The 17365-nt window shown below is 49.7% G+C and overlaps 2 protein-coding genes across 4 annotated transcripts; one reads left to right on the top strand and one right to left on the bottom strand.

Annotated features, from left to right (window-relative positions):
* The first annotated feature begins 1644 nt into the window (after positions 1–1644).
* On the top strand, positions 1645–8994 carry GALM (galactose mutarotase (aldose 1-epimerase)). The gene is made up of 7 exons (XM_009892519.1): positions 1645–1858; positions 2332–2486; positions 4836–5042; positions 6071–6152; positions 8114–8255; positions 8353–8527; positions 8917–8994. Exons 1-7 carry the CDS (start codon positions 1663–1665, stop codon positions 8992–8994), a joined length of 1035 nt encoding a protein of 344 aa, XP_009890821.1. The 5' UTR covers positions 1645–1662.
* A 1714-nt stretch (positions 8995–10708) lies between these two features.
* Positions 10709–17356, bottom strand: SRSF7 (serine/arginine-rich splicing factor 7). Of its 3 annotated transcripts, XM_009892484.1 has the most exons (8): positions 17130–17356; positions 16384–16560; positions 15424–15498; positions 15231–15332; positions 14800–14853; positions 12704–12748; positions 12084–12119; positions 10709–11016 (listed from the first exon to the last, which is right to left on the bottom strand). In XM_009892484.1, exons 1-8 carry the CDS (start codon positions 17327–17329, stop codon positions 10962–10964), a joined length of 744 nt encoding a protein of 247 aa, XP_009890786.1. In that variant the 5' UTR covers positions 17330–17356; the 3' UTR covers positions 10709–10961. The 3 variants fall into 3 exon arrangements, with proteins under 3 accessions (XP_009890786.1, XP_009890787.1, XP_009890788.1); XM_009892485.1 differs by lacking the exon at positions 12704–12748 and having other exon boundaries at positions 10710–11016; positions 14800–14861; positions 15230–15332; XM_009892486.1 differs by lacking the exons at positions 12084–12119; positions 12704–12748 and having other exon boundaries at positions 10962–11016; positions 14800–14861; positions 15230–15332.
* Between the last annotated feature and the right edge of the window lie 9 nt (positions 17357–17365).

The raw sequence follows: 17365 nt of genomic DNA, 5'->3' as shown, positions 1-17365 counted from the left end.
ATCTTAACATGATGAGGAGGAACTTCTTTACTTTGAGGGTGGCAGAGCAGTGGCACAGGCTGCCCAGAGAGGTGGGGGAGTCTCCCACTCTGGAGCCACTCCAAACCCGCCGGTTTGCCGTCCTGTGCAACTGCTGGAGGTGCCCCTACTCTGGCAGGGGGGCTGGACTAGATGATCTCCAGTGGTCTCCAGAGGTCCCTTCCAACCTTGACCGTTCTGGGATTCTGGAATTCTGTGAAAACCTGTCTTTGCGAAGCAGAAACGCTTCCTATGTCTGGGATTGAGAGAGAGGTGTTGAGGGAGCCAAGGTGTAAAGGAACGAGCTTCTGGGAAAGCTTCGCATGTGAAAACACTTCATGAGTGGGTTATAAATGCCACTGCCCTCTTCCACCTGCCAGGAGCCTTCCTCGCTCCTAACAAAGGTTGTGCTGCTCCCCAGCCCCTTTCATATGGGAGGTGGTACTGACGAGTAGTGAAAGCCATGCGCACTTGCCATGTTGTCTTCACCCAGTTGGGAAGGTGCAGAAGGAAACACAGGTCCCGCGGCTCCTCTTGCACCGCAAACCTGAGGCCATCTTTACCAAAGGAGCACAGGTTTCAAACCTACCCCTGCTCAGCCCCCAGTGGGAGGTTTCCTTTCTATGTCAGCTTGGAATCCGTAGTGTGTCTTGACTGAAGGCAATTGCTGGCTTGGATATTAACATTCAGCAATCCCTGATTGACTGCTGGAGGTTTTTTGGGCAGCGCTTATTGGAATTATGTGTTCTTTGGACAAATTCTGAACATGGGCCCTCCTAAATATGTCAAACCATGGTGAAGTTCTTCTGCCTTGCGCTTGAGCCTTGCCAGGAGACATCAAGAATGTGCATACACATTACCTAGACATCACTAGGGTCTTTCCGCAGACCAAAACTGCCTGCAGAAAGACCCGAGGCAGATGGGAGAAGTGAGTATTTCAAAAGATGATGATTTTTAATGGAGTCCTGGTCAGGGCCACAAAAACGTGACTTTGAGAATAACACCTGGCCAGCAAACACCCTGAGCCCCATCTACAGCTCTGGCAGCAGGCGCTATACCTGCCTTGTGCCTCTTGGGGGCGGGGGGGGAAGAAAATGGAGAAAACAGCATTTTTTCATGTTGTATTTTGCAAGGGCCCCGCAAGCCATAGCAGCGTGGGGGAGAAAGAGCTGGTGGTGGGGATGCTCTGTCCTCCAAAAGCCTCAAAGGTGCTGGCTGGCAGCCGTGCTGCCCAGCCCTGGCTGCACAAGCCGGAGCACGCACAGCCTTCCTCCCTCTTTTTTGGGCATCCTTCCTCCCTCTTTTTTCGGCATCCTTCCCTCTCTCCTCCACCGCCTCCAGTTCGCCAGACCCAGAGGGCCGCGGCCGTTTTGGTGGGGAAAAGCCCTCGGCACCTCTCCATGCTCCACCCCGTCCCTCCACGGCTGCGTCATGGCGTGCCGGCTCGCCGAGCGGCGGTGGCGGGGAGATGCAGGGGCATAACTCCTCCCAGCGCCGGCAAGCCATCATGTGATTTTTATGATTGTTCGCTGGAACTGTGTTTGCTCTGCTCCCTGCCACCGTTGCTCCCTCCTCAGCGTCCTTCCCCTGCAGGGCCGCAACTCCTGCCACGCGGTGCCAGGGGGGCTGCGGTTTTGGGCAGCGATGACAGAAGTGAAGAGAGAGGTGTTGGGGCAGATGCCCCGGGAGGAAGGAGGAGGAGTGGTGGAAAAATTCATCTTGAAGTCGGACAGCGTGAAAGTGGAGATCCTGTCCTTAGGGTGCATAATCGCCGCTCTGGAGACAAAAGGCAGGGACGGGGAGTTTTCAGATGTTGTCCTGGGCTTTGATACTTTGGAAGGTGGGTCTAAATCTGTTTCTTTCTTTAAAAATAATAATAATAATAATAAAAAAAAATCAGGCAATTTAACCAGTGATTTCTGGTTTATTGCCACACTGCGTGATCTGCTTCTAAGGATTCCCCTCCAAATCACGGACTGAATAAATACCACTCTTGCTGCCTGTCCTGGGCTCTGGGGAGAAGGGGGACACTGGTGGCAGTGTGCCCCTCTAAGGGGGCAGCTTTGTGGCGTGCTTTGACCGGCAGTGACAGAGGCCTTTTCTGCAAATCTGCAAAGAATACAAGATCCCATCGGGCTGTTTTAATCAAAGATGCACATGACTAAGTGAGCTGGGTGTCCACCGGGACTGCAGTCACCTATGTAGTACTGGGGGGAAGCAGAGAGAGACACCTCCGAGTCTGTAAAGCACACCTGGAGACATCCCGTCGCATCCCAATCCTTCCATTTAACCACGCGCTGCTTTTCCGGCCAGGTTACACGAGGAAGCACCCCTTCTTCGGTGCCGTCGTGGGACGCGTTGCCAACAGGATTGCGAAGGGGAGGTTCACCGTGGATGGGAAGGAATATCAACTGTTCCTCAACAACGGGCCCAACAGCCTGCACGGAGGAGCCCGGGGATTTGACAAGGTGAAAATCAGGCTGGCGGCTCCCTCTGTCCTGGGACACACAGCCTGTAGGGTTGTGGCAAGAGGGTATGATGCCTTCACTCCCCGATCTGTAAGGTTTTCTGTGGGTTATTGAGTTGAATCAGCACCTGGGAAGTGCTGTGAGTGCAGGAATGGGGTGAAGTGAGACCCTGTGAGCTGCTGGGTCAGGTTGTCTTTGCCCGGGTGGCTTAGCGGTGCTCACTGGTGTCCTCCTTGGATGCCATGCAGAGGGTTGCTGTGCTTCCTGTGTTACCACAGCCCCGAGGCCTCGTGAGCCCAGCTCTGGTGGGCTTGTCCTGGGGCGAGGTGCTGCTCTTGCAGGAGCCCGGGTTGGGACGTGGCAGTGAGGACCTGACCTCACGCATGATGGAGGCTCCCCAGGCGCCAGCCGCACCTCCCATGCCCAAAAGTCCCCATGCCCAAAGCAAGTTTCCTGGGGAGCCGTAATCCATGCAGTCTCTGCTTTCCTGAAGCCTTGGGCTTTGTCGGATTGAACGCCTTTGTAACCAGCAAGTAGCTCATCCACCTTTTCCACAGAGGAGTGCATGGGAATGTGCTGGTGCAGCTGCTTTCCCGCGTTCATGTCTTGTTTTGTGAAAGGACATCGAGGCCGATGGGGCAAAAGTCACAGTGGCTGGAAAAAAAAGCTCACTTCTGGGCAGCACAGTGCGAACTGGCACGAGACCGGGATCCAACGCTCCGCAGCAGCCTGAGAAAAAAAGGCAGTACTGGGGTGGCTTGGCCCCAAAGAGGACAATTTGGTTTAAAGTTTCTTTATATGCCCTGACCCCCTGGAAGCCGGAGCTGAAAACATGTGCTCCTTCGCAACCGAGGCTTCCAGGCTGTCTTCTGCAGACAGAGGAGGTGGCCTCTTCTCCTGCCTCATCCTCTTGCTTGCTGAAGGCACGCCAACGTGGTATGCACGAGGCAGCAACACCTCCCAGAGAGGGCTTTGTGTCCTCTGGCCCACGGGGCACGCTCGGGCAGCTGCTCAAGACCCCCTCCAGCCAGGTGACCATCACTGTGCAGAGACCTGTGGGCAGCCCTAACGAAAACAGGACATGCTGGCTCTTGCCTGTGACTGTCTTGGCCATCTTGGTGGTTTCCCCTGGTCCTGCAGACCTCGGTGCTGTGGTCAGCGTGTGGCCTGGTGACAAGGAAGCTTGCAGCCACACTTACATGGCAGCAATATCTGCCCACACTGCTGGGAGACTTGAGGGGACTTTAGAAAATAAACCTCTTAGCTTTAAAACGTAGTGATAGCTGTATGCTTACTGGCCTTTAATAGCTTTTTCTCGGAAGAACTTAAATAGCAGCTCACATATAAAACCGCAGCGTCTCACAGCAGTGGGAGCTGCAGTCCAGTTATCACATTTGGCACCCTCCGTTCCTGTGTTTGGTGAAGATGATGGCTTTTGACAAGTGCTCCGAGTTTGCGGTCTTTGCACAAAAGGGCTCATCTCAAAAGCGTTATCTGGGCCCTGGCCCCAGACCTGTCCTCTTTGGTTAGACATTTGGTTAGACATTAACCATCCCTTAGGTAGATGCTAAGCTCCAGAGACTGGGTGCCTCGCCTCTTGTCACACATCCATCCTGCAAGGGGCTGAGACATCTGCTTAGCATCAGGTCCACAGCCAGGGGCAAACAGGCTGTCTGGGCAGCTACATTTATGGTGGGCTGGCTTGCTTCTCTGGCCGGCAGGTTGGGCTCCAAGCAGCGCTCTAGTCTCTAGCGGGGTCAAGAAAGGGAGAGGTCCCGGTTCTCTGGGTCAGCGCTGACAGGCGGATGTATCTGGCACTACGCCTGGTACTATTGAACCCAACCAGGGGTTAGCTGAGGGAAGGGTGGCAGCTTGTCGAAGCGATGTTGCGCACCAGGAGATCCGTGGGAGAGGGAAATAAGTCCTGCTTCAGGGCAAAAATCAAATGCATGGACGCTCTTAGGCACGGAGTAACACAGGCTGGGACAGACCTCCATCAGAGCAAACTGCCTCCTCTGGTCAGCTGCTCATTGGAAAACTTGTTGCCCGTCGCCGGCCCTGGCTGACCACAAACAGGCTGGTGCTTGTGTTTTCTTCCACTTCCCTTTTTCTTTTTCAACAAGGCGATACTGTTTTTTAGTCCTTCAGAGGCAGAAAAAGATTGTTTGGGCTTTTTTGTTTGTTTGTTTGTTTTTTTCCTTCTAGAAGCAAGAGCAGGAAAGATAATTGAAAAAAACTTTGTTTCAGAGCATCATTCCTTCAGTACCTTTTGTCCCTGGGTTCAGCCCAGCCTGGGGCAGGATAGAAGGGTTTCCCATGACTGTCCCACCAACAGCACGCTCCTTGCAGGTTCTCTGGAGCCCCCAGGTTCTCCCAAATGGCGTCTGCTTCTTCCGGCTCAGCCCGGACGGTGAGGAAGGCTACCCTGGTGACCTGAAAGTCTGGGTGACCTACACGCTCAGTGGTGGGGAGCTGGCCATCAACTATCGAGCCCAGACCAGCAAGACAACACCCATAAACTTGACAAACCATGCGTACTTCAACCTCGCAGGGCAGGTAAGCATGGGGAGATGAACCCTGTGGAGGGGAAGAAAGCCTGGGGACCCATGGGATGGTTTGTGGGCTTCGCATGGGATCATTGGGACCAACATGCTGGTTTGGGGACACAGCATGCTTCTGAGGACACAGCGATGGGCGTTATATTTATGCAACGTGGGCTGGGACAGGACTGAATCACATAGACCTCACCTGAGGACGTGTTATTCCAGCACGTCCCATCATGAATATTAACTCTCCGTTTGTGTGTAACTGGGGAGTTTCAGTCTCTCCTGGTCCCTCGGGAAGATGACAGGAGGAACTGGCATGCCCTAGTGACCTGTAAAAGCGTTAGCGAGAGACATCCCAGCCCCTCCGTGCAGGAGGTCTGCTCAGGCTAATTATGTTTACAATTGTTTTTACAATTATTTTTACAATTATTACAACCATAATAATGGCTGTGCAGTTACTAGTTTGCCCTCCATTTGTCCTCCCAGCGGTACAGTAATACCAACACCTAAGGCATGCAGCTCAGGTGCGTTTCCAAGAGGAACAGGAAGACCTTCGGGCATGAAATTGATGCTCAGACTGGGCAGTGACGTGCAGGCTCAGCTTTGATCCTGCTCTCCTTCCAGCCTAGCAGGTTCCCTGCCAGCATCCCCGAGACGGCAGGAGAGGAAGAGGAGCCCAACCTCCCCGCCCCGTGCGAGATGAACCGGGAGGATGGGTTGCGCTGCCCCACGCTTGCTTCCTTCCCCTTTTGCCCACCGCTGTGTGCTCAGCAGCCTGCGTGTTTTGGCTAGTCAATCTGCAGGGTGGTAGTTCAGACTGATAATCTCAGCCCTGCAGGATTTACGGCTCCAAGGTCCCACGCAGCTTTTTGCCTGTGCTGGTACTGTTGTCCTGTGTCCAGGGTCAAGGTGGGATGATGGCCAGGAGGTCCCTCGGGCACCACCGTAGGCAGTCACTTCTTGAGTGTGCCGAGGACTGCTCAGATGGTGGAAGGGCTGCAGCTTCAGGAATCCCAATATTTCCCATCCTCCTGGCAGGGCTCACGGGATATCTATGACCATGAGATTTCGATTGAAGCAGATTCCTACCTGCCCGTGGACGACACCAAGATCCCTACTGGTGGGTGGTGCGACGCCTGCGGCACGTGGTGGAGGCGGTTTCACAGATGAGCGTCTGTGGGTATTGGGGCACACGGCAGGGTCCCCATCCATGGGCACAGTCAGGTGCTGGAAAGAGGGTCCATCACCAGCCCCAGCCCTGGAGAAGGGAGTGGACCAGGGTCAGTCCGGGGGTGGGTGCAGGCAGGAGTAGTGGGAAATGGGGCCGGAGGCAAGGGGGGACACGAGACTGCAACATGGGTCCAAGGGGTCCATCCAGGAGACAATCTGCCTATGACACAGACCAAAGCATCTCCCTTCAGACCTGTTTGGCCAGCATTTCCCTGCAGGCCATCGTTCCCAGCGGGGCCACCAGAGAGGGTCCCTCAGCACTTTGAGAGCTGGGATTGGCCTTGGGGGTTCACCTGCTTTGCTTCCTCCAGCAGCACTTGGCTTTATCACACTTCTCTGCTGGGATTTTCCACCTGAGGTCAAGGTCTTACTTCCACAGATCTTATTTCCATAAGATCAGCCCATGCTCAAAGTCCACTTAAAGCAGGAGAATTCATCTCTTAAGCCTCAGTAAAACATGGGAGATGGGAGATGCAAGCAGCGTGCTCCGGGCACTGTCGATCAACACAATGGCACACCAGGAGATGTTCAGACTCCCTCAGCTGGAGGGCAGCTCCCAGGCCCAGCGCTGAGCTCCGGAACTGCTGGCATCTCTGGTGCTCAGGAGCGCAGCAGCATCCTCCTTCCCTGCGAGGGCTGAGCCGTCAGACCCCTCGTCGGGACGGGAGAGCTGGCGCCGCTGGCTGGGAGGCTGACGACACAAACCCAATGCTCTGCTTTCCCATCTTTAACGTCCCGGGTAGCGAAAAGAGGAAAGCCAGTTAAGGGGACCAGCGTGTTTTGCATGCTAAGCAGGTTAATTAAACAAAGGTGGTATTGCTGCTGTCTCCAGACTCATCACGGAGAAGCTGTGCTCCCGAGCGAAGACTCTCACAGGGCTGCTTTGCTGAGTGCACCTTCTGACTTCAGGAGGGAGAGGCAGAGAGGCTTTAAAAAGAAAACAAAACAAAACAAAAAAAACCCTAAACAAAACAAAAAACCCAACCAAACAAAAAAAAGCAAGCAAGAAAGATTTTTAGCTCAGGTGTCTGCTCAAACCAGAGATACAGCTGCATTCACAAACCAGAACCGCTGTGCACGCGCACGCGTCAGCTTGCAGCTGGAGGAGCGGGTCTCCCGGTGCAGGCAGCTCGTAAAGATGAGATTTGTGCAACTATTAAACACAAAGCCCGTGTGTGCAGGGGCTGCTGTGTTTTACTTGAGTGCCTAAATCAAAATTGCTTTTTTTTTTTCTTTTTCCCCCAAGGTGTTTTTCTACCCCACAGCCAAATTCAGTTCCTTTTAGATAGAATCAGAAGCCACAGAAACATGTTGTTTGTCAGGTGGGGATTGGCGTTTCTCGAGGTCTGCAGAGCAGGATGGGTGCAGACCTGCAGCCGAACTGGCTGGCCCTGGGAAACCTCTCCCGCCCTTTAGAGAGGGGTAGAAAAACAGGACTTGAGGGAAAAATCCCCGCCCTTCCTCTCTCACCTTGCCTTTGGGGCGGTATGGCTATTCCGCACCGCGTTTAGTATGTTGGGGGTGTTCTCGCTGCATCACAGGATGCCACGTCCCCACGTCAGGCCTTAAAAACAAAGGCTTGAGAGCAAATGGCTCCTTGGCTTTGCTTTGTCCCTGGCACAGCACAGCGGTGTCCCAGGGGGAGGTGGGGGCTGCCAGCTCCACTAGGGGGGACCAAGCGGTGATGTCCCAGCAACCGCAAGGCAAGCTTGCTCAAAGCAGGTCACCGCGAGGAGACGACGGTCGCAAATGGCTTAAAAACCCTCAGCTCACCAAAGCCAGGATCTCAGCCCCGCCGGTGTTTGCTGGCACAGGGTGTGAGCGGCTGACACGGCTGTTCTCCTTGCCCAGGGGAGGTGGCCACCGTGCAGGGCACAGGCTTTGATTTCCGGCAGCCTGTGGAGCTGGGCAAGCACTTACAGAAGTTTCACTTGGATGGCTTCGACCACAACTTCTGCCTGCAGCAAGCGCAGGCACGACGCCTCGCTGCCAGGTAGGTCCGGGGACCCAGGCAGGGATTCCCCCACCCCTGATGCCACGGGGCGCCCGTTGGGCCAACCCCTTGGTATCCTCCACCGGCATCTCCCCAGGGCTCACCCCCCCCCCAGCGGCAGGACCATGGAGGTTCACACCACCCAGCCCGGCATCCAGTTTTACACCGGGAACAACCTGGATGGCTCCCTGAAGGGCAAAGGTGCCATGGTGTACCCCAAGCATTCAGCTTTCTGCCTGGAAACCCAGAACTGGCCCGACGCTGTCAACAAGGTGAACCATTCCCCCTCCGGGAGCCACCACTCGGTACCACCCCCCGCCCCCAATGAACGGAGTCTCTTTGGCGAGGGGATGCTTTGTAGACACCAGAAGGGAGGCAGGCACAGGTCACGGCATCCTGCAGCGCTAGACGGGGGGTTGGCCAGTGCAGTGGGGATTGGTCCCCACGCAGCCCAGCTTCCCAAGGGCATGGGGGTCTAGAGAACAAGACCCCCACTGGGGACCCTGCCACGTCCTTCCCACTGGGCATGAATGCAACCACAGGGAGGACTCAGCCCAGTCGCTGGAAGTGCTGGGGGGAGCCACAGGACATGCCCCCGGAAGGCAGAGGGGTCCCACAGTGCGTGGTCACGATGGCTGACGTGCTGCCCGCCTCTCCCCAGCCCCACTTCCCCAGCGTCCTGCTCCGGCCGGGTGAGGAATACAACCACACCACGTGGCTCCTGTTCAACGCCGCTTGAAGAAATGGGACGTCGACTCCTGCCACCGAGAGGGGTAAGTACCTCTGGCAGGTTGGCCAGAAAGCCCACCAGGTGCCAGACAGCGCTTTCAAACTGGTCCATGGATCTCATCTGGGAACTTAATTTTTTCATCCTCTGTGCTTTTCACCTACGGTTTCTGCTGGCTTAGACTCCTGTCGCCACCTCTGCCGCTCTCTGGGCCGTGCAAAGCTCTCACCCTCTGTTCATTAGGTTTTGTTTCACAGTAAAAAATGCACTGAAAAAACCTTGTTTAGGGACATTGGCATATCACAGCTCAGACTCCAGCAGGGGAATATCTGGTAATGGTCACATGGAGCATGTGGAAAGGTGGATAAAGTTGTGGTGTATCATCCCCCAAACCCTGTAACATGCACCACCACCACCCCCCACTCAAGTCTGAGCATCTTTTCCAAGACCTCACCAACACCGCATGGAATTTTTTGTGAAATCCTACCCAGGTTCCCCTCCTCAGCCTTCCAGCATCTCTGGGTACTGAAAAACAGGTAACCAGGACAGCTGTCATGTTTGGCTGCAGGTTTATTGTGGAGCAGGTTTGCCTTAAAAGTACAGAAGAGAAAAATCAAAAATCAAATTCCAGAGCAGCAGCATTCCCTGTGCCTCTCGCCAGGTACGCTGTGAACTGGGCAGGCAATGCAAAACCAGTAAATATTCCGAACACAAGCCACAGGCTTGCAAAACCAGTAAATATTCCAAACACAAGCCACAGGCTTTGGGTTTTTCTGCTGGGCAACATCCGCGTCGCACACCCACCCCTCACTGCTGCCCTCCCACTGCGGTGGGTGGTGGAATTTAACGGGTATCACCCGAATATCGATCATCGCAGCCGGCAGATGAAAAGACGAATCCCCCACGGGAGCACACAGGCAGATGCCAAGCGCCCCGGCAGCCAGGAGCGGGCCGAGAGGCCAAGGCGATGCAGCAGCACAACAGGGCGGTCAGAATCGGGACTGTACCTACGCACAAATAACGAACCCTACAGGTGTGGATTTACTGTAAGAAATTAGCTTCGTGCAGCAAAACGCTACCAATTTCTGTGAATTCCTGAGGTCAGCTGGGCTACTAACAGCTTTCTTCCACCGCTCACTGTCCCAAGGTCCTTCAGAAAGCAGGTCAGAAGACCTTACGCCTTCCCTCAAAAAAGCGAAACATACCTTAGGATGTTTTAAGACATTTTCTTCACACTAATAACCTGAAGAACTAAAAATCGCACCAAGAGAAAGCAGCGATTGTCAAGTTACTAACAATTTCTATCATGGTTAGAGGTTTCTGCAGATTCGTTGAAAAGATGTGGGTGTTTTGAATAAAAGCTCGTCCTTAAATTTTTGGGCGTTTGGGATCACAACTAGTCAAGCACCGGAGAGTCAGCTTTGCAGAATCCTTAGATCAGGGAGAAAAACAAATGCCCACTAAATAGGAAAAAAGGAATAAAAAGGGCATTTGCAAATTTTTAGCCATTCGCAGCCAGAGACAGATTTTAAATTCCATTTCAAAGAAAGTGGAAACTGATCCTTTCACCAAAGACCATTCAAGAATAAATGTGAGAAGTGACTCGTTTGAGAAGACACCGGTATTTAGTCGTTCCCATTTCAGACATTTTTCATCCACATTACATAGCACGCTAAAATTACCCAAACGTTAACAGAAGCAGCAGGGTTACTACCAAGAAGTTTTAGTTAAAAATACACATTTTATTCCAATGTGCCAATAAAAAAGTCCCACATTTTCATATCACAGGAAGTTAATTCATACAATAAAAAGAGACCTGTGCTAGTCTATTGGCGTGACTAACTCAGAAGACCCAGATCATGCCAAATTTTAGTTGATTACTCTTCTATCTACATTCTTACATTTACAAAGACACCACAAAATCCCTTATAATAATGTAAGCAAAATAACTTTCTTCCTAAAAGATTAACTTCAGAACTTTAATCCATTCTTTCAGGACTTGCACTTCTTTGAGGGCTTCCTGATGGTGAACGACTGAAAGGAAAAGAATGCAGAGTTAACATTTCAGTAGTCGTTAGGGATTCCCAAACACAGGAAAAAGCAATCGGAGGGTACCTAGACAACTCCAGCACCCTTGAAGCAGCAGTTTTTAATAAAATAACCAATCGCTATCGACAAAGTTAATGGGTTGATGATTTAGAGATAATACATTTATCGCCTTTCTTTTACTTTCATGTTTTTGCATTTCTCTACTTTTTAGAACGCAATTTAAATGTCATCATTGTAAAGTCATGTAAAGGGAACTGCTAATAGCAAACTTCATGGAAGCAGCGTACTTCTTCACTGTTCTGATAGAGCAATTTACCAAAACCTATTCTGGCAAACACTCAGCATTTGTGAGCACTGTGACTGCTTGTGAGGTTAGGTTACACACAGCCACATTTTTAAACGAAGCAAACCCCCATGTAGAAGTTCTATAAGTATGTAAGAAAGAAAAGACAGAACTTGCAGGGCAGAAAGATCACCAAGGCAAGGGTCACATCCTGGCAGGTCCACAGCTATTCTTACTAGGATATATCCCCTCCCTGCAAATCCTGAACAATGAAGTTCTAAAAATGAACTGTTAAAGAGTTCAAACTGGGGAAAAAAACCACTGCTGATTCTGTCACTTCACATATATGCGTACACACACACACACAGACTAATATTTACCAACTTACTGGGCGGGGGGGGGAAATAATCTGAGTAACAGCAGCAAAAATAACAGGCTCGATCTTCCACTCCTGACTGCTATGCCAGGACGCGCCACTCTCTCTCCCAATCCCACTGCAGCTTTTAACAAGACCCAAAGCTGATCCCCACGTGGACTCTGGCAAGACATAACACTGCCAGGTAACCAATATCCTGGGCTATTATTACCACATAGATATTACCGTGTATAAAACCACAATCACAATGTTATTTCTGTCGAAGAGATCTTGGCAAAATACCTTTCCAGTATTTTCCTACAAGCAGCAGTCAAACTCCTCAGCAGAGATCACTGCAGATACTAAAATGCCAGCTCTACGGAGTCTAGGTTATTAGTAGGGAGATCAACATACCTTCTCTTTGGAGATGGTGATCGGGACTTTGACCGACTGTTAAAACAGAATATCATCAATGCAGCTTAAGGGTCAAATGGAACTTTTATATTAAAAAAAAAAATAAGCATCTTAGACAGCAATGGAATTATTACGGGAATCTAGCCAGAAGCAGTTTACAGTTTTCAAATCAACTTTTACTCTGACAGGGATTCTCAATTCGTTTAGCGTGGAGATTAATTTTAAGCAATTGTCTTCAGTAAAGAAAAACGGGAAAACAACAGGCAGTACTGAGGTGAGGCTTTGAGAAAAAACACCATCACAGATTCCTGCTTTTTCTGTTTTTTCATCAACGATATTAGCAAAGCTGGAGCCCGTTATCTGACAGATAGAAAAATTTAACAGAACTGAGCGCAAAGACACGAAAACCTCAGTGCTATGTCAGAAACTACAAGTAGTTAATGAAAACAGAGATGGGTAAGGAACATATTCCAAATAGCTACAGGGGAAATTTTATAATCTCAGTCATATCGCAAACAGATCAGCTGGGCACCCACGTTTGGGGACTTTTTTCTAAAGGACCAGGCTCCGTTAATCATGCAAACCCAATTCTGAATTCTAGACAATCTCTGCATGCTTACCTCTTAGCCGGCGAGCCAGATTTTGATCTGCCATGAGACCTAGACCTACAAGAAGAAAAAACACAGCTCAGCAGGGAAGCCGGTAGCACGCATGTTCCCACATGGGAGACAGCAAGATTCACACTAAATGCGTAAGAACTGTCAGGTTGGACAGACTCCTGCAACTTCCCAGGGCTTTTCCTGCTAAGTTTCAGAAGAAAGCTTTTTAAACAGATGCTGCACATGTTCCTCTGTACTTTGGTCCCTGGCTGGTGCAGACAGCAGGAATACACGAACAACCCAAATCCTGACTGGTATTTTCACAAAGCTAATAAAAAGCCATGCTCTAAAGCTGCAAGTTTGAGAGGCTTAAGTGACACCTACCACTATAGTGGAAACTGGCTGCAGGCAGCGTGCTCCTACAAATACCTTCTCCCTAGTGCACTTCAGCTTGTATCTGCACAAAGTATTTTTTTAAATCTGTCTGAACTTAACCCTTGCGAAAGGACTGTAAAAACAGTCAGTCTTTGAGATAAGAATGCTGCACCATAGGAACACTAATACTGCCTGAAAGAATAACTGAAATTTTTAGGTTCCCAAAGGAAGTGTTCTACTTTCCACATCCAAGGCTTTCCACAACAACTTCCAGATGTACGCTTTGATGCCAAACATCACGTCATACTTATTCAGGCTGTCTTCCTTATGAATCAAGAGCTCATCCCTGCGTGCTATGCATTCCTTTGATTCTTCTGAAAAGAAACCATCTTTCAATTGCCTCATGTGGAAGTTCAACAGTGACTTCATTAAAAGTTTAGCACCAATATTTTACCTGTCTGTAATTTCCTCTGCCTTGGTCACTTAATCTCTACTTACAATGACAGGTGTCACACAATAGAGTCTAGAAATTTCACTAAGAGCCTCCTTTACACTGCAGAAAAACCCTCCTGGTACTAAAAAACAAGAAAACAATGGCGGTAAAATCAAGACACTTTTTCTCTTTGACAGCCTGATCAACCTGTAGCTGTTTTCCGCTCATCACTGACAGTGAACAGTGACGAGCGGTGATTAAGTCACGTTGGAACAAATGGTATTAAGATTCAACATATTTTAGCAACAGGTAGAGAAAGCATACCTGATCAGTGAAAGGCACTGCTCTGCTGCCTTGGGGAATTTGCCTTCTCTTTTTACTAGCTCCTGGCCTGTTTGTGTGAGTTTCTGCTCTTAACTAAGCCATCTTTTGGTCTTCATCTCTCCATCCCCTAAAAAGTCCCGTCATTGTTCCACTCTCAGAGAATGCCACTGCCACCTTTCAGCGCTGAATCTCCCATCATCAGCTGTAGGCTTTTCCACTTACTCCCTTCAGCTAAAGCTTCCCGTTATTTTTTTGTGTTTCTTCATGGTTCACTACTGTTCTTTATTTCAGCTCGCCCAGGAAATCCACCCAACCTATGGCAGCCACGCTGCCTGGACAAGGCCACACAAAGCACAAGCTGCATTAATTTACTATGGAACAATTAAACTACAACTACAGAGTATGAGCAATATCCTGTGTTCCTTTAAAATCTGATCATCAGTCTTAGGGCACCTTTGTTGGCACAAAATAATTCTGACAGGTGTTTATCTCAAATGTAATTCAGCTGCTGCAGACCGGCACTTTGTTATTCATCAGAGCTGGATACAGCAGTAACACTCAGGGCGCGAGCAAGCCCTTTGTGACTTGCCTGGCTATATGCATTAATGCTTTAACACACTAACTGGAAAGGCATCCTGTTTTCTCTGACAAATAATGGAAGGAATCCACAATCTCATGTGTGCTACACAAAGAAAAAGAAAAACCATTTTTCAGATTAATTCTAAATTTGTTTGCTATGTTAGCTGTTAATGCAACCTGATCAAAGCAGTACTTGTGATGACTATCAGGACCTAGGTATCGGTGATATGGAAACCAACAAAGAAGAGAAAGAACAATCTTCTGCACTGCTTTTTAAAACAACAGACCCCTCAGTCAGTGGAAAGAAAACATAGCTTTTTCTGAAAACGTTAACAGCTGTCAGAAAGCATAAACAGACCTTTAAGCAAGTTTTACTGAGTATCCGCAGTCACGGAAGAGATCTTACCTGCTTCGGGGCCATGTAACAGATCTGGATCGAGATCTGGATCTCGATCTAGACCTGGAATAACAAAATTAAGACAAATTAAAACAAAATCAAAGAAGTCAACTCAACCAGAAGTGATGACAATTACAGCACTACTTAGATTAATGTTTACACGTTGAACTAAAAATCTACATTAGAGGTTTTAGACATAAAAATTCATGATGAAATATGCAGTCGTGTAAGGTCTCAAAACTAATAGTATTACCATGCCTGTAAATTCAACTAGGATTATCAGAAACTTTTTAAAGCATGCTAAATTCTAGAGTTCAACAGCTTTCCAAGCCTGCTATTCAATACCTTTTTCAATCCCTTAAATAAAATAAAATAAATAAAAAAAAAACCCAAATAAAAGAAACAAAGCACACAACCTATTAAAAATTACTACTAATTACCTTGACCTCTTCAAGGAACCCGATCGGGACCGGCGGGGAGACACAGACCTAGACCTACGAGGAGAAACGGACCGGGACCTGCGGTAGGAAGCTGACCTGGACCTGCAAAGAAGTCGATTAAGAAGTTGCACACAAGTGTAGCTTTTTCTAAGCAGAAGCAGCAAATCGGAATAAAAGACAAACTTGTGCACACCTCCTACCGCGACTGCGACTGCGTGACCGAGAATACCTTCTTCCTCGGGACCTCGAACGGGATCTAGACCGGGACCTGGTTTTAGGTTAGAGAAAACAAGTATCAGGAAACAGCTACAGCAATCAGCGCACATGAGGCCCTGCTGAAGTCAAAACTGATTTCAGACAACTAAAGAACTAGCATCTGTCAGTTGGAAAAAATCTCTGGGCCTACTTGTCTTGAGCATTTTTACTACCTAGAAAAATGTTAAAAGCTGAATTACATTGCAGAATTACATTAGAATAGAAAACACTGTAATGCGTATTTAAAATAAACCTTGCAAGTTTGCAGGTCGACCCTCTTTGGCCCAAGGTCTAGCAGATCTAGACGATCTAGAAGTATCTATAGCCGATCGCTGCATCTAGGTGTTCTCTTCAATCTAACGACGATCAAACTGACAGCCCAATGAGCCAGGGTGAGGCTTGATTGACGCAAGAAGATTTTTCTAGGTGGGAATGTGGTCAATCTGGTGTTCCTCTTTCTAAACCGGAGGGGGGCCCCAATTGAAAGCCAAATTTACTGTTACGGCGATCACCGTCTCAAATTTTCTGCCCTTAAAGAATAAGGTGAAGCTACGTGTAGATGGCTCGAGGGGATCTGGCCTCTTATGCTGATCACCTCAAGGTCTAGGAGGATCTTAAGTGTCGGATTTGCAAGGCGCCTCAGCATGAAATCTTAAGGCTCGTGACATTCTGAATCAAGGCGACTGACTCAAACGAAGAAACCTGAAAGGTTTTGACCAGGTTGATTATTAAGATATTAACATTTGATAGAAATAGCAACAAATTTTAATATACACCTATACATTTATTCTAGCGTTAAATTTTAAAGAAAACTGGCGTAACATTCTGTTCTTTGCTAACAAGAGCTACACAAAAGTGAACCAGCGAGGCGACCCAGCCGCTGTGGCCCCGCACATACCTGCTCCTCCTTCGGCGACTATAGCGGTGACAGTCATAGGCATAGTGGCCTTTCTCACCACACTCATAGCATCTGTCATTAGGGTCAAAGGGGCGCCGTGCAGGAGGCCTGTCGTAACGGGAGCGGCGAGGCATCCCTGTTGACACTTCCACTCTAACCCTGGAGCCACATATCACCCTGCAATAAGTCCACGATGGCTGTAAGTTAATCATAGAACCACTGAATCGTCTAGGTTGGAAGGGACCTTGAATATCATCAAGTCCAACCATCAACCCAACACTGCCAAGTCCACCACTAAACCACGTCCCTCAGCACCACATCTACCCGTTTTTTACATGCCTCCAGTGATGGTGATTCCACCACCTTCCTGGGCAGCCTGTTCCAATGCTTGACAATCCTTTCAGTGAAAACATTTTTCCTAATATCCATCCTAAACCTCCCCTGGAGCAACTTGTGCCTGATTCCTTTTGTCCTAGCACTTGTTACTGGGAGGAGAGACCGATCCCCCCTCTCTACACCTTCCTTTCAGGTAGTTGTAAAGAGTGATAAGGTCTCCCCTCAGCCTCCTTTTCTCCAGGCTGAACAACCCCCCTTCCCTCAGCTGTTTGTCAGAAGACTTATGCTGCAGACCCCTCACCAGCTTTAGGACAGAACTACAAAGAGAAGAACCCAAGAGAAAACCCCGATTCTCTCTCTGGTCTTAAAACCAGCCGTAGTTTCTACAAACATCTAAAGAGCACACGTACTTCCCATCGAGTCCGCGGACGGCGTCTTCAGCGTCCCTCGGGTCTTCGAACTCCACGAAGGCGAACCCCGGCGGGTTCCTCGCGATCCACACGGTTCTCAGGGGCCCGTAGTAGCTGAAGGCTCTCTCCAGCTCGCCTTTGCCCGCGCCCGTGCCCAGGTTCCCCACGTACACCTTGGTCTCTGCCGGGAGGGACGCCATGTCGGTCCCGGGGCCCAGCGCGCAGGCGCGGGCCCT

The sequence above is a fragment of the Charadrius vociferus genome, unplaced genomic scaffold (genome assembly GCF_000708025.1).
Source record: "Charadrius vociferus isolate BGI_N301 unplaced genomic scaffold, ASM70802v2 scaffold139, whole genome shotgun sequence".
Classification (NCBI taxonomy): domain Eukaryota; kingdom Metazoa; phylum Chordata; class Aves; order Charadriiformes; family Charadriidae; genus Charadrius; species Charadrius vociferus.
Note: the sequence above shows the minus strand (reverse complement) of the source record. Positions and strands in the feature narration are given on the sequence as shown.

What these genes read in the sequence shown, in the direction of transcription:
- SRSF7 (XM_009892484.1), bottom strand. Translation starts at nt 17,329, where the DNA reads ATGGCGTCCCTCCCGGCAGAGACCAAGGTGTACGTGGGGAACCTGGGC. An exon ending in GTCCGCGGACTCGATGGGAA is followed by an intron (nt 16,561 to 17,129) that starts GTACGTGTGCTC and finishes GACTTATTGCAG; the next exon opens with GGTGATATGTGGCTCCAGGG. An exon ending in GGTTCCTTGAAGAGGTCAAG is followed by an intron (nt 14,854 to 15,230) that starts GTAATTAGTAGT and finishes TTGTTATTCCAG; the next exon opens with GTCTAGATCGAGATCCAGAT.
- GALM (XM_009892519.1), top strand. Translation starts at nt 1,663, where the DNA reads ATGACAGAAGTGAAGAGAGAGGTGTTGGGGCAGATGCCCCGGGAGGAA. An exon ending in ACTTCAACCTCGCAGGGCAG is followed by an intron (nt 5,043 to 6,070) that starts GTAAGCATGGGG and finishes TCCTCCTGGCAG; the next exon opens with GGCTCACGGGATATCTATGA. An exon ending in CGACACCAAGATCCCTACTG is followed by an intron (nt 6,153 to 8,113) that starts GTGGGTGGTGCG and finishes CTCCTTGCCCAG; the next exon opens with GGGAGGTGGCCACCGTGCAG.